The sequence below is a fragment of the Hippoglossus stenolepis genome, chromosome 1, assembly GCF_022539355.2.
Source record: "Hippoglossus stenolepis isolate QCI-W04-F060 chromosome 1, HSTE1.2, whole genome shotgun sequence".
NCBI classification, from domain to species: Eukaryota; Metazoa; Chordata; class Actinopteri; order Pleuronectiformes; family Pleuronectidae; genus Hippoglossus; species Hippoglossus stenolepis.
This window is the reverse complement of record NC_061483.1, coordinates 18582583-18606257: the sequence shown is the minus strand read 5'-3', so window position 1 is coordinate 18606257 and position 23675 is coordinate 18582583. Positions and strand designations below refer to the sequence as shown.

At 39.2% G+C, this 23675-nt stretch overlaps 2 protein-coding genes across 3 annotated transcripts in view; both read right to left on the bottom strand.

Annotated features, from left to right (window-relative positions):
• The window catches only part of smyd3 (SET and MYND domain containing 3), a 74658-nt gene extending 70811 nt beyond the window's left edge, over positions 1–3847 (bottom strand). Inside the window, exon 1 of the mRNA XM_035162390.2 lies at positions 3532–3847. Coding sequence (XP_035018281.1) covers positions 3532–3758 — 227 coding nt within the window. The 5' untranslated portion in view covers positions 3759–3847. The remainder of the gene's footprint in view (positions 1–3531) is intronic.
• Positions 3848–4152: 305 nt separating this feature from the next.
• Positions 4153–23044, bottom strand: cnsta (consortin, connexin sorting protein a). Of its 2 annotated transcripts, XM_035152967.2 has the most exons (14): positions 22906–23044; positions 20060–20148; positions 19351–19740; positions 17698–18183; positions 17507–17613; positions 15277–15307; positions 13767–13853; positions 13267–13348; positions 12078–12099; positions 11725–11791; positions 9798–10357; positions 8874–9023; positions 7995–8145; positions 4153–7776 (listed from the first exon to the last, which is right to left on the bottom strand). In XM_035152967.2, exons 3-14 carry the CDS (start codon positions 19712–19714, stop codon positions 7568–7570), a joined length of 2316 nt encoding a protein of 771 aa, XP_035008858.2. In that variant the 5' UTR covers positions 19715–19740; positions 20060–20148; positions 22906–23044; the 3' UTR covers positions 4153–7567. The 2 variants fall into 2 exon arrangements, with proteins under 2 accessions (XP_035008858.2, XP_035008849.2); XM_035152958.2 differs by having other exon boundaries at positions 17507–18183.
• Between the last annotated feature and the right edge of the window lie 631 nt (positions 23045–23675).

Sequence of the window (23675 nt, the reverse complement as noted above, 5' to 3'; positions counted from 1 at the left end):
GTGTGTGTGTGTGTGTGTGTGTGTGTGTGTGTGTGTGTGTGTGTGTACATACTCCGCGTTTATCACTCATTACGTACGTACAGCCTTCAAGGCCTGTAATTAACTGCAGCTTTGATGCCCCCCCACACCTGCTCATTTCCTGTAACACACAGAAACACATGTGCGTTTGAACGTGAAGTGTGTCTCTGTTGTTCACACGATGAGATACGGTCACACAAATAAATACACACTCACAAATATATATGCACACGCTTGTTTCCACTCGCTCAGTCACACTGTGTGCCTAATTGTGTTTTCAGTAAAAACACACCTTGTATCTTCAGGACCAATCTCTGCCTTGAGTTGCATTTATTTGTGTGTTTGTGTATGTGTATGTGTGTGTGTCAGCTGTACATCCTACAACTGTTTTTGCGACACCAGCATAACATACACATCTCTCACCAATATGAAATCAATAAAACGATGTGCAGCAGAAGTTCAGACGCACAGGTTGATGTGTCGGCCACAAGCCAAGCAGATGTAGCCATGACACTTATTCAATACCTCAAAAACATGATCATACTCAACATAATCAACATGGCCGCCGTCTTATTCCACACCCGCCCACCCACACACACCCACACACTATTAGGACTCCTGGCTACACGCCTTAACATTGTAACTTGACATTTATTCAATATCTCAAAAAGACAAATTCACCCTCTCACACAGGAAGATAGAGGTGGAACAAGAGAAATCAATAATAAATTAGAGTTTGAGCCTCCGCTAAACTGAATTCCATTATTTCTCAATGAGCTTGGAGCGAATTGTGTTTGTGTGTCCAACACATGTCTTTTAACCTGTGTGTGGACATTAAAATCATAAAGAAACAGCTGAGACTGCACTCTCTCTCTACGTTTGGAATATTAGACACTTGCAAATTCACTGCCATGTCTTAGTGGTAGTTTACAGTATTATAGTGCAATACAAGTGCAAGAGCTCATGTTTTCAGTACTACACAAGTCACACCAGACAACAGAGTAAGAAGCTAATGGATAATCCACTGGAATATAACAGCAGCTATTAGAGGGTGTGTGCAGTTACTGCTTAACTGCTCATATTCTAATCTCTAATAAAAATGTACCCTTATGTAGAAAAACTGGAAATTAGCTTCTCCTTTATATTCTCCCAGAGGTTATCTACATTAACTGACCTCATTAATCATCTTCACTTTACTACCAAGGCTCATACATACTGTATATTGCCTATAGTCATTTACCCTTCATTCACCTTGTAGCCCTTGTTCCAGAAAGCAGCAGCCTCACTCCTCACCAGCCTCATTAAATTCACATACATCTGTTTAACCTGATGAAGTGAGTTTGGCTGCAGAAGAGAAGGCTGCGGTGCCATCGAGCATCCAGCTGCACAAATATCACAGACAAATGGGATGAAACAGGACAAATCATCCCACTGTCCATTTCCAACACACCCAGAATGTCTATATATACTAGGAGTGGGCGATAAGAATAAAATCCATCATTGCATTGTTTAATTTTATATAAAAAAAATCAACTTAATTGAAAAATTTGTTAGGAAAATACATATGATACAATAACTTTTAAGACTCCTTAACAACATGACAATATCAAAACTGATAAATCATATATAAATATTATTGTTAGAATGAAATTGGTCAAATCCAACCAGGGATATGAGGGAGCGGTATCATGGTATCAATTAAATGGCAAAATTAGAAAGACCAATGTATATCTTCACACATATCATATTACCCAATATTTGGTCAAATTACATGCTATAGGATCCAGGGGTCAATATACACTGTTGGGCTAATTAGTTTTCCCTCTTCTCCATGAATGCTATACTGCATAAGGAGGAATATTACATGGCCCCAGGTTTAATGTATGGCACTCTGATATACATAAATAAATGTTTTGATCAATAATATGAGATAATATAACCCTGCAATCACAATATTAGAATCATGTAATATGGAGGAAGTCAATTTATGGCCAATATCAGCTGATACATTTCCAGATCATTTGAAAATTAATTACATGCCGAAAATCCAACAGCCCCACATTACTACATAAAAGGGATCTAGCTAAAGCAGCCGTTTTCCCAGATATCTCCTTATCATGATGTGAGTCACGGTTAGGATCATTTGTAAAGTGAATACTAATGACACTGTTTCATTAAGACACATTTCAGTTAATGTGCACAATAAGCACTGCATCCATGTCTGTTCAACATTTATTCCAAATTGCAGTATTTTCTACATTCGACAGCTTCAAAAACCAGATTATCTTCACACCAAACAAATATTATTAATAACCAGGAAGAGCAATGCTGTCATCTAGTGGTCAGCTGAAGAACTGAACTGCATCGACTGCATTTTGAGCAGGTAACAATTAAGAAGCTTATAAGACAAAGACATAACAACACCTATATACCATTACCTGTATAGGATTAATTATATATATTCTTAAAGCTAGGGCTTCAAAATCATGGTATATAGCAGAGATCAACTACAGGCCTTTATCAGCTGATCCATTCCATATCACAAATCATTTCACAATTAATGTTGTGACCAAAATCTAACAACCACATTGTGAACTAGCCCTTAACATTTCTACACAAATGTATCTTGTAATAGCAACTGTTGTTTTCCCCAAATGTCTCCACATCATGACCAGAATCTGGGTTGGAGCTGGGATCATTTACACACTGAATATTGATGATTTGTTCTACTTTGCAGAATAATCACTCCACCCATGACTGTGCAACCTAACTTGTAGTATTTACCAGATTATTTACATTACAGACAAAAACAAAACTCAGGAGTTAAGTGTGTAAGGGATCTATTGGCAGAAATATATAATTAGAAGAATATAAAATAATATTATTGATGTTTTCATCAGTGTTTCATCTAAATTGTAAGAATTGTTGTTTTCTTTATCTTCAAATACTTTATATTTACATCAGGAGCGGGTCCTCTCTACGGAGGCTGCCATGTTTTTTTTACAGTAGCTCAAACTGGACAAACTAAACACCTTTTGAGTTTTTATGACAACTGAAGGCTACCACAGGTTCTCCATCATGTTTGGAAGGGGAGGGTGAGTTGAGGGGTATTCAGCTGCGACATGCAACTTCACCACTAGATGTCACTCAACTCTACACACTGAACCTTTAAAGTGACCTCCTTTAGCACCAGGACAGAAGCATGCTGCCATCTGACGGCCAGCTGACGAATTGTGCATTTAATGAAGTAATCAATTAGGAAGTTTTAAGACCGTGTCACACGCACAATAATGTATTTAACTGTATATGAAGTTTTTAATAGATCTACAAACTAACCGAGAACAGAGAGTGGAGATAGAAAACATGAGTGTGAGGTTTATTTTCTCTTCCAGGGAGCTGATGTGGACCAGAGACACTATCCACCTCCTCACCTGCAGCCTTCACATTCACCATGAAACCATTCACTCTATCCGAGGTGTTGGTATTAACCCGGACCTGCTCCTCCTCTCTCACCGTGTGTAGCAGCGGTGGCAGACATCTCTGGAGCGTCTGTTGGACACGCAGCTTGCCAGCGGCTCCGCGGAGAACAGTAGCTCTCCCGGCCTGACCACGCCTGTCGCCCGCAGACCGTTGCCTTTCCCCGGGCTGAGGAAACGCTCCAGCCCCGGTGCCATGCCTCTGTTTCCCTCCATGTGAACCGAACGGTGTTTACATCCGGAATGACGCGCCAGCTGCGTCATGACGTCACTAACACGTACAGTCGCCGAAAGGGATTTTTTTTTTTTGTAAACCACACAAACCAAGATGTTTTATTGGCTCTGGACGATATGGACAAAAATAATATCAACGATATCATCAATATTGAGTTGATTTTGATCATCAAGATATATTTCACATTCATTATATTCTATTTTATTATATATGTTATGTTTATATATATATATATTATATATATACTTAAGTTTAGAGACTGATTTTTGCTGCTGACTGATTGTTGTCGTTTTAAACATTTTACAAATATGAGGTAGAATCTTTATTATATTATTCCTCCTCACTGCTTTCCCAATGTAAATCGATGTATTGAACTTTTGTCATATTGCTATTGATGAAAATTTGCAATAATTATTGATATTGTTTCATCACCCAGCTTTGTGATTTATTATATCATGAAAATAAAAAACAGACAGTTCAGCATACCAATATATATACCACCATATCATTCTAATTTGAAAATCCCACATCCATAAAGTTAAGTCATCAAGGTCTTGTCCCACCCATATTACTATTAGTGATAAAAATTACTTTTTGGAGAAATATAATTATTTTATAATAGAATATAATCATTATTCATTATTAAGTATGTTATTATTTCTGTTAATAGGGTTTGGTTAGTTTTTCCTTACTCTTGATGAGGGTTAAGGACAGAGGATGAGACGTTGTTATGAGACTAATTGTTATTTGTGAATATTGGCTATAGAAATTAAAGTTGATTGATTGAATACATTTTTTTTTCTGATGTGATACTATCGTCTGTCTGGTATAGATAATTGCTGTCTCTTATTATATACCTGAAGGTATTGCCAAGTGACTATCACATGGATAGTGAGATTTACACACAGCCTGCACCGGTACATTTTAAGCTCTACACAATAAAACTGGGAAAGTTTTCACATCTGCTTCAAAATTACTAAACACAAAGTTTTGTCCATTACATTTTTAAGTGTAGGAGCAAGGAGACAGGTCAGTATTGTTGCAGTAGAAACAGAAAGGAGGCTCACAAACAAACTTTTTTTCCCCAATGGCTTTAACAGGAGACATCAACAGGACAAAAAAACAAATTTCCTTATAACAATCTATAAGAAAAGGTGAAAAAAATTCATTAAAGAATTCATAATAAACACCTTTCATCAGGTTGATAACAGTGGTACACATGACTGATTCACACGCAGATATCATCTCATCATGTTCTATTAAAAACCAATAAGTGAAAACAAATCGCATATCCTGCGTCTTAAGATGGAAGAAACAGGAACCTTTTACAGTCTGTGTGAAGAGGACGTAACTGACAGCAGAAGCACAGTATTGAAAATGAATGTAAATAAACAACATGCATGTATGTACAGTGACACAGAGGAAGGTATTCAGAAGTTCTCAAATAAAAAGAAAATCTGATTTTCTGTCGAAGCCTCCTTAACAACAATGACATATGAGATGAAAAACTTACAGTATGTGATGTATGATGACAACAATCAAGCGAAACCAAAACTAAAGATGTTTCTTTTCTTAACCACTTACACTTGACATCTCTAGTATTATAAATAATTAAAATCATCTAAAAGATTAAATAAGATGTTTTCTTTTGAGTGATAGTCATCTGAACCAGCCAGGCGACATTGTGCAAATAAAAAAGCAAGACTCAATCTACTAATCACTACGTCCTGGGAAAACCTCATATCTTTAAATTAGTTTTTAGGGTTTTGCGAGTGACACACTGGGATAGAAAGACAACACTATCTATCTTCATCTGTTAAAATGCATAGTTAAGACACTTGAATCTGTCCTTTCTGTCTTTGCTCACTGACAAATAAGACCTCTGTAAGATATGTGGTTTTTCTAGGGCATTTTTTTATGGCATTCACTACAACTGCAAATTAAGGGAAAAATAATGAACAGGACATCAAATGTTTCAATATGTTGGAATATCACACTATGGATGGGCAAAAAGGGACGTTAAGCCTTAAAATGTTAAAGGTTTCTTTCAAATTGTTAGAAATAAGAGATACAATACAGGTTTGAGTTTGGTTTCAGGGACAAAAGTCTGAAACTGTATCCAGAAAGTGAGACTTTTTCCAGACCAAACTTTCTCCTTCTTCATAAGGAAATTTTAAGATCAAAATTTTGGCCGATGTAAACACATAAGACGAATGTTATCAAGATGAATTTAGAAAAGACCAAGTGGTGGCATAAATCTTTCAGAGTTGCAAAAAAACTAATTACACATTGAGGATGATGCCCAGACTCTCTCAGAAACAGCAAAGATACAGACAGACAGACCAGGACTGATCCATCAACGCCAAGGCTGTACTGATGAAGTACACTGAAATTATTCCTACAAACATTTGTACATTGCTCATTCATCAGCTGTATATTTTACTGAGATATTCCACATATGGAGTTGAGTATTTTTTGTGTAAATGTGCATAACTGATATATATATTTACTTTTCACAGTAAACCTGAAAGCAATTTTTGTGGATATGGATTTTTTGTTTTGCTGATTAAATCATGTTAGATCGACGTTTAATCTACGACCAACAGAACAATGCCTGTTGAAATATTGCAATATACTTAAAATCGTACCGGTCTCATGTGCAATATGTTAAACATTCTCCTGAAAATATATACAGAGGTGCACTGTGTACCTGTGCATGTTGCATATGCTACACAAAGCTAAAATTAGCTCAAAAACACAAACGGACAGTTAAGACTTTTAAGTCTCCAGAGGCAGCCATGTCAGCTCGCTGCAAATGTGTTGTTGGTACTTACACAGAAAACGGTAGCAACAGGACAGATGTCAAATGTGCGCAGGGGGGAAATATTTATGTGTATGTCTGTAGGGCTGATATCGAGCTCTTCAGCCCATCACAACATTACATACAATGCAATGCAATCATGTAACTTTTCCCCATGGACCTATTTGACATGCCTGTTGTCCATTAGCAGCTCAGGTTTGAAAAACACCAAAATAACCCGTTAAATCTATTATGTGACAGTACACTGTAGAAATGCCCCTAAAATCACACAAAGGTTAACAATGAGCCCCAAACATTCATCTTAAGGTTTAAGACAGGATTAAAACACAACAATTTCATTCTTTTAAAATTTCATTTTGATCTAAAAAACGTCAACAATAAAAGCAACAGCAGTGGTTGCAGCAGTCTGTAAAATGCCTGCTGGGCCACTACCTGTTTGTGCAGTGGGGAGAGAGAGAGAGAGTCCCTTTGCCCCACAGTTAGCAAACTGTACAATATATAATTTTTATTTTTACATTTCTGTGGGTCACAGCTGTTCAATTTGATCTTGACTGTGCTGACTTCTGCAGTCCAGTGTGAGTCAGTGTCAGTTTGTATTCAGTCTTGTCTCATTTAACTGTCTTTTGAAACTGAAGCATCTCTGGCTGACAGTGGACATAAGTATGGAGACAACTCTCAGCTCTTACCTCCTAACTCTGGAAAGGGTGTAGAGGGTTGTAGGTCAGTTCCTCCTCTTCTACTCTTTTTTTCCTTTCATCTACTTTTCTTTTGGGATATCTGATGTATGACTTGGAGTCTCAGTGAACCTTGGAATTTGATTCACAGAGCATAAAAAAGGAGGAGAGCAAATGCTTACTGTATCTGATCTACTCCTATAGTCAGTTAGGAGGCATAATGGCCACTTACTTCACATGGTGGCAGGGACCGTGGCAGCCACCTGGATCCATTACCTGTAGCCTACAGTAAAAAAAAAACAGTAAGGCCAGTGACTCCAGGGTGCTGACAAAGTGTTTGCTGCTATGACCCAGGCGTAAACCAATGTTGGATATGAGTTATCCCCCGCTGGATCTGGCCAAAGTAGAAGTCTGCATTTCTGGAGAAGTCCTGACACACTGAGGAGTGGGAGTCCCCCAGAGCACAGTAAAGGGCAGTGCCACCCACACTGATCACTACAGTAACCAGACAAAGCAGGAAGAGAAGCAGGCAGGAGTCTCCACCGCCAACGTCTACAGAGAGAGACAGACAGAGGGAAAGACAGAGAGTTACAGGAAAGGATTTAGAATGTGTGATTGGAAAGTTATAATTTATCAAATACTATCAACAAAGTCACAAGGAATTTGGAAACTGTGTAAGTTAACCCTGTCAGGTAGCCTGTTTATACTAGTTCAACGTATATGGAGTGATGAGTATCTGTGAATCGTAGGCAATAAACAAAAACACAAACCCTGCTCCTCGTCGTCAGGAACTCTGAAGCGGACTCGTCTTTTGGCAGTGGGATTGTCAGGCCGGGGCTCTGAACTCGAAGACACACTCACGTTATCCACACAAACACTCCTCTTCTTCAATATGGAGACCAGGCCAGAGGCAGGAGACATCTGAAAAGAAACAAAACAAAGATTTTAAGAGACACATTAACAGAATCTTACAGCAAAGACAATATGATCTGTTCGTCTTCACTGACAATGTTGCACCGATCACATCCACCAGCTGTAAACACCATACAATCAGCAGCAATGAACTTTAAACCCAACTATCAACGTCCCCTCCAACAGATTTACTATCACACTGTACCAGGCACCACGCTCCTGTGATAAAAGTTAAGTTAAGCACATTAGACGTCACTCATCTAATGTTCAACACAAAAAGCTTAAAATATATAATTAACAACAATAAATGAACATGGCCGTGTGGTGGCAGACAACCAGATTCAGGAATAACTAGGGCTGCGAGCAGCCCTGTGCAGGCCTGAGCACTTGCGATCTCTGGATCTACCACCCTGATATCTTCCAAGAAACCCACTTAGGAGGGTCATATTTATAATTTTTGGTAATTTCTGTTAAAGGCTGAATGTACGAGCATAAATATACATAAAGAAAGGCAGTGGTGCAACTTTATCTATTCAATGCATTTTATTTATTTATTTGTCTTCTTTTTTAAATGTGTCAAGTTTTAGGGTCAACACTTCTGCCTTGTTATAGGTTTATGTTAGTCATCTATGAAGAACTGTGAACTGCACTGACCTGTACAACAAGTGCTAAACTAATAACGCTTGGTTGATTAATCATTTCATTATCATTTGTCTCTAGTATTTTAATTTTCTCACCTCCTCTACAGTGATGAGTTTAGCCATGTTGTCCAGTGAGGCAGCTTCTCTGATGAGGTCAGCTTGCTCTACTTCATACTCCTCTTCCTCTTCCTCCTCATGCTGCTCTTGCTGCTTAACATTAGCCTCCTGAGTGAGATGGACCTCCTGCTGTGATAATGGAATGAGGTTATATACATTTGTGAGGAGGGTAATCCTATTTGTTGCTCTACTCTATTGCACTGCGCAAGGTAGGACGTAAGTATGGAACAGAGGAAGTAATACATTGATATTTCCAGCAACGATTCATTCATATTAATAAAGGAAGTGAGTAGTTAGCATGAGCTGTGATAGCCATCGTGTCTCAGGGAACCAAGAAAAATACAAACCTCATCAACAGGGGTGATTTTAGGAAAGTAGAAGAGTGTAAAATCACTGCCAAAAAACTAAGATCACACAGATAACACATTACTTCCAAATATTTACTGAATTTGTATTTGCTATGATTAGTTTTTAATGGATTTGATCAGGGCATAAAGATTCTACAAATCCATGGCTTGGTTCATACTTTGTTTATTTTGTTGTGGGGAGTGAGTCCCCAAAAGGTTCCAACACTGCTGACTTATATGTGCCTGGAAGGGGGGGGTCTGCATTAGGCTAATCAAACATTCTGCCCTAAGTTTAAATAGAATATTTTTTGATTTGCACATGTTATTGTGTTAATTGTGAAATAATTTTTTTCAACTTAGTAAAGTAATGAGAGCTCAACAGGGTGCACTTGCAGTGGCAACAGCAGGTCGGAAATGGGGAATCATGATATGAGGTTTTGGACGATTGTATCACAATTTCTTTCTCAGTTTCAGAATTATTACACCCCTGGTATTTAGTAAATCTATTTCTAATCTCAAAACTACTTTAAAGAAGCCAACACATTCTGATATATACCTGGGTATGCTCGTGTAGTTTCTCTTCAGCTGGGACTTCCTGGTGCAGCTGTTCTTCCTCCACCTCTGCCCCGCTGCCCAGATTATCCACTGGGAGAGCTCTCTGATAGAATGCAAAGTCTCTTTCTTTCTGCTTCTCCTTATCATCTTCCTCTCCCTCATCATCCATCTCAAAAGCCTCTGCTGCCTCCTCTACGTCTTCCCTTTTCACCTCCTTTCCCTCTGCTAGACCTAAATCTCCACCCTGCTGCTCTGCGGGCTTGGACTGATCCATTTCTCCAGCTGTAGAGGGGTGCAGACCATTTTCTATGGCTGGAATGGTGTGTCCCAACCCCCCTTCTGCCTCGCCTCCCTCTCTATCACTGCCCTTCTCGTCAATCAGCTGAGATCCATGGAAACCATCCCTCCCGTCTAAAACCCTGTCTGGGTCTTCACTGTCCTTATCTGAGATCTCAGGGAGACTGAGCCTGTCGGTCAAATTAATGGAGGGGGTGACTGGATCACCGCTCTGAGGAAAGGAGTCTCTGTCTCTCTGCTCTGTCCCTCTGTCAACTTGATCAGCTGGATAAAAAAAAGAATGGGGAGAAGAGGAGGAGAATGAGTGGGGGACGGACAATAGCAAAAGAAGAGGTAGATAATAAAGGGGACAGAGTAAGCTTAAAGAGTTTTAAAAAATAAATAAAAATCTATGCTTTAGATAGGGATACAATCATCTCCTTTGCCTTGATGCAGTTGAATAAAAAAAAAGTGTTAGTTCCCGTGGGCCTAACTCTCCTACTTAATGTCAATAGAATCATAATGAATGCTACACTGGCATGATCACTCACAAAGTACAATGCAATGGAAGCTGTGTATCAGATTTTCCATGTAAACATCGTTTGAAAATTGAGTACGACGTATTGTTGCATTTTCCTAAAATATGAATGACACGTAGAAGAAAATCTAGAAATGCTTAGTGTACACAAAAGACAATATACTGTATGTCATATCTATAGCAGGACTCACAGAACGAGCCCACCCTACATCAGGAGCAGTTTACACTGAAGCCCAGAGCAGACAAACCAAACACGAGCTGAGGGCCGATCAAGTTTTTATATCACTAGAATGCTACTGTAGGTTTTTCCACATGCTTGGGAAGAGAGGGTGAGGTTGGAGGTATTCAGTTTGTTGCAATATGCAACTTCACAGCTAGATGCCACCAAATCCTACACTCTGAACCTTGAGGTGAGTCCTCGAGAGCAGCAAGTGTGAACAACAGCAACACTAAGCAGGTTTTGTTGATCTGATAACAAAAATATTTTTCTTTGCAGGCCATCACATTCCTCTGTGCTGTGCGTGTGCATGTGTTTGCAAGTATAACTAAATGGGACTTTACCATGTCTCTATGTTCATGCATTCACATGTGTAACTTACCCCTTATACCACTTTTACTATCATTTTAGTTCATCACGTCATAAAATACAAAGGCTGGGTCCTTCGCATCACACACACAGTATGACGTTATCCCGACCATAATATCTGATGGATAAAACAGTTCACTGAGAACATACAAAATATTCAAAGGTTATGTGTCTCATGACTTGAATAGTGGCTATTGTCAATAAACCAATGGTTTTGCATGCCTTTGTGAAATTACTTGTATATGAATAATATTCAGGCAGGCACACATGCGCTCACTGTGCACCGGATAAAAATAGCTCTACGGTGAAGCAATAGCACAAAACAGACATCTTTTATGTTATTCGCAAGGGTTACAAATGTTCAGATGGTTATGAAATGAAAAATTAGCCACAGTCAAGGTAACTAATGGGAAATACGTCTAGTTTGGTTTGGTTGGCTGTAAAACATAAGTGGTTTGTGTTTACAGTAAACATTCAGAATCAACAACACTCACACACTGACATAAATACACCCACTCACTCACTCACCTGAGAAACATGAAGACAGAGCAGCACCTTCTTCAACTGTAGGCCTCAAAGAGTCAAGAGATGCACGCTGTACACATACACAAATACACAAATAAATACATCTGTAGAGATACACTACGTTTACATACACTACACAACAAGGTTTAGTAATGTGTGAGTTGAACTTTACTGAAGGACATGCAGAACTATAATTAACACCATGGATGCTTAAAATATATATTTTACATATAAGGTCATCAGTGAATTAGCTGAAATACAAAACACAAAGTAATTCTGCGTCATACTATATGTACATGCACGTACACTCATTCTGTCACACACACATATACACAAAAAATGCATGAATGTCTTACCACAGCATCTCTTGAACTTGGTCTATGAACCGAAGAGAGAGAGAGACACAGAGTAAGAGACTGTTCTTGGTTTTAGTAAATGAATATTTGAAACCTGGGTGACCCGTCTCTACTCTCCCAATCTAATATTAGCCCGAACACATTTCCCTTGCTATTACAACGTGTGTGTGTACGTGTGTGTGTGTACGTGTGTGTGTGTGTGTACGTGTGTGTGTGTGTGCGTGTGTGTGTGTGTGTACGTGTGTGTGTACGTGTGTGTGCGCGCGCGTGTGTGTCTGAGTCAGTTAAGCGAGGTGAAACCTTAGGAGTGTTAAGGCTCAAGTGTCTCAAAGTGCAGCAGCAGCAAAGGGCCATATGTTTGAACTATCACTGCAGAGCTCACCACACACAAACGTACACATGCACACAGCCACACACACCTCAGCAAACAACACACACAAACACAGATGCATGATAGAAGAGAATAATATGCTGCCAATTAGAAGTCTTGTTATTATATCTAGTTGTAGAAATAAACATTTACTGAAATATTCCAACACCTTTCAAATATATCACCACACATTTAACATGTTAACCATCTAATTCTGTATATTTAAAGAAACAAGTCTGACATGTGCTCCTATAAAACATTAACAACAGATTCCCATACAGAGATAAGTTAGAAATGAGTAGAAAGACAAAAAAGTTAGGAAAACAATCTTACTCAGCATTAACTGAATTCATGCAGCATCTCATAGTGGAATTGCACATGGTTATGGTTATGAATCTAACCCCTGTAATGCATGTACTCATGACTAGTTAGCCAATTAAAAATACAGGTCACTTAAAAAAACACAAATCTTGTTAGCCATAATTTTAATAATAATAATTTTAAATGTTTGACTGCTATAAAATAGATTGATTTTCATGCCTGACTCTGGTAGAGAGTCAACGGGCATATTCCACAAAATGTTGGACTGGTTCATGGTTAAAAAAAAAACTCTAAATATTGAATGGTCAACTTGACCCAACAAAACAATACAAAGTACATAATACCAGTTCCTCTTGATGCTTTCAGAGCACAATAAAAGCAAAAAATGCTTTTCACCTAAGTACATTTAAGAAATTGTAGTGAGCTTGGTAAAAACAAAGAAGGTTCATGAAGAGAGTACAAATACAAAAACAAACACATGCATGAATGCAGACTGACCGACTGTGTGTCTGGCAGATGTGTTTAAGAGTGTCCAGATGTTCGGATGCCAGGTCAGAAGAAGTCCTTTTACACTGACTCTCTATGAGAGAGACAGAGAGATACTGGCGGTTAAGAGCCTGGTCATTAATGTGAAGATGCCTCTAAGAGTTCAGCTCCCTTGAAAACAATAAAGATGCAATCAAGCTCCATATTCCTTCATGTTTCCTAATGGGATTTTATATGATCACTGAAACTACATTAAATATATATTATTAGGATCCAATAGAGAAGATACATAGGCTAATTTTATACCTGATGGCAATGATGATTATGACAGTAATAGTAATATGTAAAGTAACTAGCGCTAGACTTATTAATTTATTATTATTATATATATCATTCATTTCATTATGTTAAACTCATATAATGAATATTACAGTAATTATTTTGTTAAATAAACAAATGCAATTGTAAATGTGTACATCTGATGTATGTGTGCTGTAATGCATGTGTGTTACCCCAATGCTCCTGGAGTGTATTCAGGTTGTCCAATATTCTCTGGTGATAGAGTCTCTCTAGTTGGATGCACCATAACGCCTCCTGGTCTGAACGCCACAGGTTAAGAAACACATCAATGATCCCAACCGCACCAAGTACAGACTTATTTATCAAAAACTGTTACCACTGAAAAAAGTAAAAGGAGAGAGTGAAAAAAACAGAAAGACAGAGAGACAGAGTAAGGAGGAGTGGAGGAAATCTAGAGAGGCCAAAAGACACGGAGGGAGAGAGTGCTCCAGGATGCAGTCTCTCATGTTTATGGATATGAGCAGCGAAAACACAATCCTTCTTTGAAATGCCTCAATGCTTTCTCTCTCTTCCTCTCCCTCTATACATGCATGACATCGCTAAGCTCGCTTTCTCTTCTGTTTGACTCTTTTATTTCTTTCCTCCCACTGTGTCTCTTGCCTCAGATTAAACCTCTCTGAAAATATCCTATTCTTTCTCATTCTTGCTCTCCAGCCTTTCGTCTTCCCTTTCATGCATTCCCATCCCTCCTCCCACTCCGTTTTATAATTTGTCTTTATCGAGTGTGCGATTGTGCAAATGATGCATGCACAGTACGGTCACAATATACCTATACCTTAAAAGGGAGGTGACATAGTGATACCTGATAGACTGGTTGATTCATCAAAAACTAAAACCTTCAGGCAGCTTGCCTGATTTTATAATGTCACTAATAAGCGTATTCATACCCACAAATGCTCTATTAAACACCAATTTGTCACATGGCGCCTTTCACCATTGTAGAGAGAAAAAATATTATTTCCAAAGAGAGAAATAAAAGTCAAGCCAACATTAAATCAATCCAATAAATGGCTTTTCATATGAGAGTCGAAAGGCAATTCTATTTACTCATTAATCATGTGTGAATGTTGCAGTCGTTCCTAAACAGCCACGTTTAGTAAAGCATACTGTAGTTTTAGTAGTAATCTTAGTATCTACTTTCCCTCTATGTGTATGCCCTCTTTCTCTGAGCCTCTCTACCCTGTGAACCTCTGGGCATTCTGTAGAAGCCAGCTCATATAGTGGTACAACTTATTCACTGTTACACCATATGCAAATTACTGCTGACATCTACTCACTTCCTTTTCTACTTCTGTTCAGCAGTTTCTCTTATTGCCTTCTCTATTCCACTATTTCCTCCTTGGTCTGCTCCAACACTTGCTCTCTTTTTAAACAACTTCAACTGTAAAGGTAGTCAGGCATCACATAATCCGCTTCGCTGCAACAAGTTGCTCCAAATCCTCAAGCTCTGCAGTTCAGCATGTTAAATAATACAGTTTTAAAATCACACAATCGCAATGAATAACAAAAGAAAAAGAAAATCACTTTTATAGACAAGCAGGCGAGTAGCAAGGTGAGAACTCAGGACATAAATAAATGAGACAAACATGAAAATAAAAGCTGCCCTCCACCAGCACCCCAACCACAACACACACACGCACACACACACAGTGGTAAGGATACAGTCTTTTTGGAGGACAAAGGCCTCAGCTATCTGCAAAGAGAGAGAGGGAGAGACAGAGATTATAAGCTTTAATAAAATGTATGCTTTTATCATCTCTAATCAGAACCATGGCATCAGTTATGCCACAGAAAGTATCATGGTACTACTATCATATGTGTTTAAAATCAGGCTGAAACAAGATAAGTTAAGTATAAGTAGAATCTTAACAAATACAAGAACACTAAGTAGAACAAACTTAGATAAATCATCAAAACACGCCACTAAACAAAGCTGAAACACAGAAACTGCACTGCTGCAGCTACAATCATTCCCTTAGACAGAAAACCACTATCTGATCTCAGAAACACAATACAACAGTAAAGCAAAGGCTCTGCATTTAGGACACGCTGATTGAAAATGAGAGTGAAAAGAAAGACAGAAAAACGAGAGACCGTGGTCGACACTCTACCTCTCCTCAGCAAGTGTCGCTTTCAAGCTGCTCAGCTGATCACAGAACAAGACAAGTGTGTATGTGTGTGCAAGAAAGAGAGGGGCAGAGAAAGACGGGAAGAAAGGAGGGCACAAAAGGCTCTTGCATTTCTAATGAAGTGAGTGCTAGTGTGACGTCGGAATCACTTCTAGAAAACTGTTACGACATGGTTAAATAAAGTAATTTAGTTGGAGGTAAGGGGTTTAACTTAGTTCTCTTGTTTTGGGCTGTAGTTACACATCTGCTACATCACAGGAAAGCAACACATATCAACAAAAAGTGCCAATCAATCTCAAAATCCAGGGGGAGGAAAATTAAAAAAATATGAAAACTCACACTATAAATGTGAAAATAAATATAAATGTAATAATGAAAATGTATTTTTTCATTCCTTCAAATATGAGAATATTTTTGGGACATTATGTTTTATGTATTATATTATACCTAAAACACTTTTAAACCTCAGTATAATAAATAAAACTCCTTAAACTACATCTAATGCATATCTTTCTGAAACTCAACAGACCCCAACATGTCATCCATAAAGTCTGAAGAATTTGTCCATTGTTCTGTCGTCCTCACTGGTTTTCCTCTGAAGGTTCTCCAGCTGTTCATATTTATGCTAATGGGGTTAGCTTTAAAACCACTCCCTCACTTTACTGAAACTAGTTTGCGGTTTAATTTAATAACTAAATTAGCTCGTCATAATATTTGTACTTTCTTTAATTGGAGGCTACGTCTGTACCTGTTAAGGATAAACTCACCAAAGATATCTATGAAAATTTCATAGAAAACTTTATCAAACTCACTCGATTCAATTCTTTAACCTGGCTGAAGTTTTTCCCAGAACAGAACCATTCTTGTGATGTTTGTTTTTTTTGCCCATCAAAATTACTTTTGATTTTTTAATTAGTCATGTCTCATTCCACTGTAAACACAACAGCAGCATGAATGAACACAGACATCACAATCTTGGTAGATGGAACCCAGATGTCGGTATAAAATACAACAGACAGTTTCAAAAGACTTAAGAGCTGCCAATCTTTAATGAGACCTCTGAATCATTATTTTGGGGGAAATTTCAGAAGTAGTCCTATAGGTTTGGCCCTACTTAAAATAATTTCTTTCAGGATTAATCAAGTCTTATCTTATTTGTTTCCAGGGAAAAGCAATTGTAAACAGTCATTGTAAGTGCTGTTTCACTAAAGAAACATTTTACTGACAAACTGTCAATTATAATGTTTTAGTTAAGACTCAAGCTATTAGGCAAAAACACAGTCATTTGTCACAGAAAAACAAATCACTGAACAAACTTCCACTGCCTCTCTCTTTTCCCCTCATACACACACCTGTCTGCCTAGAAGTAAGCACAGCTCAGGTGTGCCTGGTAGAAGCCTGTATGAATCAAACTGACAGTAATATCCACCCTCCCTAGAACATACATGTTCAGTCATGTAGATGTGTATGAGGAAGAGAAACACACAGAGAAAGACTGACACTGCATGTTTTTTTATGTTGTGTGCATAGACCCTGACGACGCCCTTGCCTTAGGGTACAAAGTGCCATTCCGATTATGGGGTTGAGTGGATAACAGTAATTTAATAACTAGTATGGAAGCAAGAGTTTGAAGTGACTACATTGACAGACAGACACCTAGAAAAAACTGGGAGAAACCATTAAAGAGAAGAGAGTGCTCTTTTTAGTGGTCATACACAGCTCGTAGTATCTGTCATACAGCAGAAGTAGGACAGACAGGTTACCTGGTGCAGATAGTGTGGAAGGTGACCGTCATCTCCTTTTTGTGCCAACTGCTCCAGATATTTCAGCAAAGCCGGGCTTGGACTAGTCCCAGTTGAGCAGGTGGAGGCTGAGAAACAAGAGGGCACTGGTATGGAAGCAATATGTTCCCAGTTTGAGGTTATAGATCGTGTGGTGAAAGTGAGATCTGTACCAGCAGTCGTAGGCCCTGTGGTGGAAGCTAGGGGTCCTGTAGTTGCACTCATAGCAGTGGAAGGCATGGAGGTGTTGAGCCGAGTGGTGCTATCAGTTACTGAAAATGTCTCTGTGGTTGAGGGGACAGGTCCTACATATGAACTGGCAGACCCATGGTTGAAGACGGGCTCCGTAGATGAGGTAAGAAGTTCTGCAGTGGACTTTTCTGCTATCCTGTCTGTAGTTTCTGTGATACATGTAGGCCCAGTTGGGCTGGTGGAAGTGGTGTCTGAGGTCGCAGTTAGTGTAGTAGAGTGAATAGGCCCTGTGGTGAAGGCACCTGATGCAGTGCTGGACGTGAGAGAGTCCACGCTGACATCACTCAGATTGAATTCCACTGGACTGATGGGATATGCAGTTTCTGGACTGATCACTGGGATGACAGGGGATGTAGAGTCTGCACTGGTCCCAGGGCTGAAAGGATATGGAGTCTCCAACAGGCTGCCTGCAGAGTGAAAGAAAGACAATGTCAACCTGGAAAAACAGATGAGGAAGATTATGAATGTGAACAACATGGCTCACACACAGCTGTCTAAAACTCCTGAGGTTATACACAGGTGTATACAGCTGTGCCAGAACAATACTGACATATAGAGCTGGGACGGGAATCTTTAGATCATCATATTCCAATACACTCAAATTTGAGCAGTAAAAAAAACAACAAACATGGCTTTATGACGAAGATGAATAAATCAATCTTAAGATTTTTGATTGCTATAAGCTTTAATTTGTGCGATTATATTTTGTAGAAACAAATCACTGGAAACCACAAAGAATGGAGCAAACAAGATGAGCTCACTCCCTCGCTATGAGCATTTGTTTCCTGTTAAAACACTGAATACTCTTAGACAAGGAGTGGAGAGCAGCCAATATACAATCAAATTATGTTTAAAAACTTATGTGAGTGTGTGCATGAACTTGTTTATATAAAACTCAGCTCTCCAGAGGTCTAGACTGCTTTTTGTTGATTTATTTCCGACCTTCTGATATGTAGAGAGCCCTGGGGTTAGGGTTAGGGTAAGTGGACAGGGCAGGGGGGTTAGGATGGAGAATTAAAAAAGAGAAGGAGAAAACAAATTAATGTTTCATCTGCAATCCAAATGGGCTATGGTTAGGGTAAGGATCAGGCTTAGATCTAGACCAGGTATTTGCTTAGCTGGATGGCAGGATCCTCTCACCTCCTGGCAGGATACACTTGTGCCAGATTGGAACGAGGTAAGTAGAAACAGATGATACTACTGGTGTTCATTATGACATAAAATCATGCATAGGATTAAAACATATAAACAACATAAACATACATAAACAAGTTATTATGAATATAATAAAATATGGTCATGGTCTCATGTGGTCAGAAGCACCCGTCACCCTGACCTCAGTCTGAAATGCTGACCACTTAAAAACACAACAAAAGCCCTTTCATCAGTGAGTGAACCAGACTCTGATCAGAGCGTTAGCCTTGGCTGCAATGTTGTTTTGAAAATAGCAACACAAAAAAGTAATAAGCAAAAATTTGAAATGACACTGTGAGTGACATGTGCGTCCATATATACTAATATGATATAACTGCATGATTTCCTCTTTCAGTGTGTACATGTGTGAATGTACCTACCAGTTTCTGAATACGACGAGTCAGTCATAGTGTCTGGAGACTGGCCGCGAATTACACTGCTCGATTCCTCTGATTCCTCCTCTTCTTCTTCTTTCATCACTTCATCATTGTCTTCTTCCTCATCCTCCGCTCTGCCTCTTCCTGTGTATCTCTCCTTCCCCTGTTCTTCCTCCTCATCCTTCCCATTGTTGTTGAGAGAGGGTTTTTGGATGAGCCTGCGCCCTCCCCCCTCTTCGATTTGTGAAGGACAGAGACTTTGATTTTGTGTGAGGGTGTTTGTTTCGTTGAGGTTTTGAGTTTGGGCAGCATCAGGGTTGGGTAGGTTATCACAGAGGTCAACGCCGTCCACAGGAAGTTGCGACATTATGCTGCTCTATGTCTCACACCAACCTGGAGGTTAAATAAATTATGAATGAAATAATGAATGATCTGAAATTGCAATAATGGTAAAGTAAAAAGTGAAAAGAACACATGAATGTCATTTCAGCTCCCTGTATTTTTTAGGTCAGACTGTCAGCTGCTGCTTAAGACAAATTAACCAGTGCTGCATCGAAAAAAAGCACCAAGTCCCTTTCACAGTCAGCAGCTTTTAGCTGAGGTTATTTTTATCATAACCCACATCCAATCAGTGTTTGTTTCTGAGGTCGCTGTTCTTAAACACTTTGAGCTTATATTTTGTGTTGTGCTTAAACAAGATTTAAACACTCACCACCATGATCCATTGGGCTCCACCTTCCCAGTGTCTGACCTTTCAGCCTGAAGGTCAGTCCTACCTGTTAGACAAGCCCTTCTTCACGCCTGAGACAAAAGACAGGCAGATATGGGTAACCAAATAAATGGCAACACAGATAAAATCAGACGTCGCTCAGAGATGAGAGCGAGAAAGGGAGGGACACAAAACAAGTTTAGCGTCATTCCCAAGTCGTCAAACAAACCCTAGGGCTTATAGAGACTTAAATCTCTTTAACCACCAACCACCAACATTTGTCCCACCAACAGATTTTAGTGCAGTGGAATATGTGGACACACACAAATATATCCATATACATGGTGATTAGTAATTCTGAGGACATCAGAATACTTTCATTAACTGTGAAGATACAAATCTGATAATGCATATTATAGAGAGACATCCGACAAATCTGCTTAAGTCCTAAACCTGTGAGAAACCACTGACACTTAACACTGTAACCCTTCTTAATAAAGGATTTAAACAATAGCTAAAAGGAAATCTGAAACCTCTCCTTGAATCAAAAATACAAGTAAACATCCAAGAACAGGTTTTGCAAAACCAAGTGTGGAGAAACAGACAGAGAAGAAGGGGGAGAACAGGTGGGGTATGTATGAGGAAGATTTATCGCATGAAGACAGAAGTATCAATGTAAACCCCGAATAGAAAATAAAAATAAAATACCTCATAGAGACAAGTTATGAATGGTAATTCACACTAAGATATAATGAATCATATATTGTCCCTATTTACTTACATTAGGCAGACAAAATATAATAAACAAAACTACATTGTAATCAACACGACAAAATATGGCCTCAAAAATATATATAGAATAAAATCAACACTTCTCTGGTAGAAAAAAGATGACTTCCCATGGTGGGATGTATGAAGGCTGTTTGCACATGTGTACCAACTGGTAAGTCAGTGTACAGTGTAAACCAGTGTATTGTGCAATAAAATGTGTTTTCATTTTACTGCCACTCTTCGGGTTCACAGTTGACTTTACAACAAACTGAATGCAAAGACTGACGGATGCGTTAAGAACAACATCTCCGGCAAATCACACGACTGCAAGCGCCTGAGCATTACTGTCAGATATTTGTGCCAACTGCTTACAACCAATTTCTGGACCCATCAAATTTACAGACAAGCTCTCTGCATTCAGGTCTGTGAGAAAATACCAAATATTAAGGAGCTGTAATTTTGAGTAAACCAGTCTGCAGTCAAAATCACTACCAATTTACAAATTCAATGCTATTATTTTTCACAGAGGACATCATCTAAAAATAAGTTTTTGTATGAAAACCTGTTTTGACGTTGCCTGCTGGCTGTAACATACATGATCTGCCGGCAGTGGTTTAACATACAGAGCAGCTTTAATGTATTTTTACTCCATGACATGACAAAAACACTTCTCGTTGTTTGTGTCTATTTCACTAATAAAGCGGGCGGATATTTACGTACAAAACATGGCCCCAGAAAAGCACCTTGGGAGATGAATCCGTGAACAAATCCCCTCTGAAGCCTGCTGTACCCAAAGGGAGGAGAGGACCTATAGGATGATGTAACCATATTGCATTTAGATTGCATAAGCTCTCTATGTTTTAACAACACCTTCCAGATATGTACTATACGCCAATGAAGTGCAAAGTCTTCTTTTCTATATATTAACGTCTTTTCTATTAAAATAGAACCAGTTGTACAATCAGAGGCTGTTTTTGAGTTTATTTACATGAAGCTCTAAAAGTCCCTCTGGACGATTCAGCAGTCCCACACCACGACAAACAACCTTGACATTAATGCTTACGCAACAACAGATTCCAGATTACAAACACAGGTGTTTCTGCATCTGTCACACATCTTTACTATCCTCTGTGGAGGTTCTTTTTAAATCTACTGTTTAATTTTACTCTCCCACAGAGTCGTCTGTCCACACCACCATCTATCCTGTCTTCTTTTTTTGTCTGGTCCCTGCTCCACAGGGGGCAATGAATAATGAAAGACAGGAGAGGGGGCAAACGGAGAAGGGTATTCAGCCAAAAGGACAAACACAAAGGTGGAAGAAACAGACCCTGTGCAAGTTTTAAAAATAATTAAAAATCAATTATCTAAAGGAATCTAACAACTGTTTATAAATGGGCTTTAAGATATTTTCTGTTGTTGTCATTGGCGCTAGTGTCTGATCATCAGTTCAGGACAGAAAGTGTCGATGCTCAGATCAATGAGTGCTGTGACACATCGTTAAATCTGTACATCTTCAATGTTTCCACATGTTCGATTAGTGACATGTTCCAGGTAAAAACAGCTGAATGACACATTGTGGTCAGACAGTGCCACTTCCTCCGTAATGTACGTAAGTGACACTGCTTCCATTTACGTCAACTGAGCAGTGACGTTACTTGTCTCATTAACCGGGTTCGTTTTATCATAAAAATGCTAATTAGCTTTACTTACGTTGAATGTAAAAAAAAAACCCGTCGGATGACATTAGCTTGCTTGCTATCATTGCTGTCGCTTCCTGACCTGCTTCGACTCTTTCCGTCGAATTAAAGCTTAGCTAACAGACAACAAGCGGGTGATAAACCAACGCTGCTGAATGAGAAGAATATCTGCACGAAGCTTCAGGGACAAACAAGCTAGTGTTAGTGTGTCAGTGTGTTGCTGTTGCTAGCTAGAGTGAGCTAGCCCAGTGGAAACATCTGGGCAGCACACCGCGGAGAAAACACTGACAACCCTGCGCTAGATTTACGTAGAATGCGTTAGCTTTAACGCCATTAGACATGTCCGGCTCCTGGGAGACAAAACAGAAACACGGGTCTTACTGTTGGAGACGCGGTGTGAAGGCAGAGGCTCGGACATCACACCTTGCTCTGGATGTTGTTGGAGAGACTGCATGTTTCATCGACCCGCCGCCAGGGGTCGCTGCTACAGGTGTGACCAGAGCCTACACTCCCCTGCCGCTGCTGCTGCTACTGTCGCCCCCTTGTGTCTCTTCATCGTTACTGCGTGGGTTGTTTCCACATTTCATTTAACACATCTGTCCACTACTTTTTCCCCGAACTGATCTACTGTCTTTTTATGGTGATAGCAAACATGGCTGCTCATTGTGCTTTGGTTACTGGATACGTTTTGGATATGAGAAACTTTACGCCACATCACACTGGAGTTCTCCACCAGACCTCTGAGGCGCTGACCCACATCTAGTGATCTCTTTACAGTGCATCATTTATTTCAGAGGCTATATTTGCACTTGGCACTAGAGAAAGAAGCTGGACAGAATCGTTTGCACCGCTTCAAAAATCATCAATTGCAAACTCACCCCCATCTCTGACATATACCAAACTTGCATTCAGGGCACAGGTCTAAAAATACTACAGGCCTCTACACTCCCTGCCAACCCCCTCTTAATAACTCTCCCCTCAGGGAAAAGACTCAGGGCAATCAGATCTACGACTTCCCGTTTCCTCAGCAGCACTTACTGTAGAACCATCAAATCACTGAATGGCTCCTCAATCCTGCATCAGCACTTTACAAACGCAAAGCAATAACTACCTCTGAATTTATTGTATTTTGTATTTTAGTGTATTTTTTA

Bases quoted from the DNA above. Each gene is read 5' to 3' on its own strand.
- cnsta (XM_035152958.2), bottom strand. From the start codon at position 19,714: ATGTCGCAACTTCCTGTGGACGGCGTTGACCTCTGTGATAACCTACCC. The intron at 15,308-17,506 runs GTAACCTGTCTG...CTCTCTTTGCAG, and splicing joins TTCCACACTATCTGCACCAG to ATAGCTGAGGCCTTTGTCCT. The intron at 12,100-13,266 runs GTCAGTCTGCAT...TTCGGTTCATAG, and splicing joins ATCTGCCAGACACACAGTCG to ACCAAGTTCAAGAGATGCTG.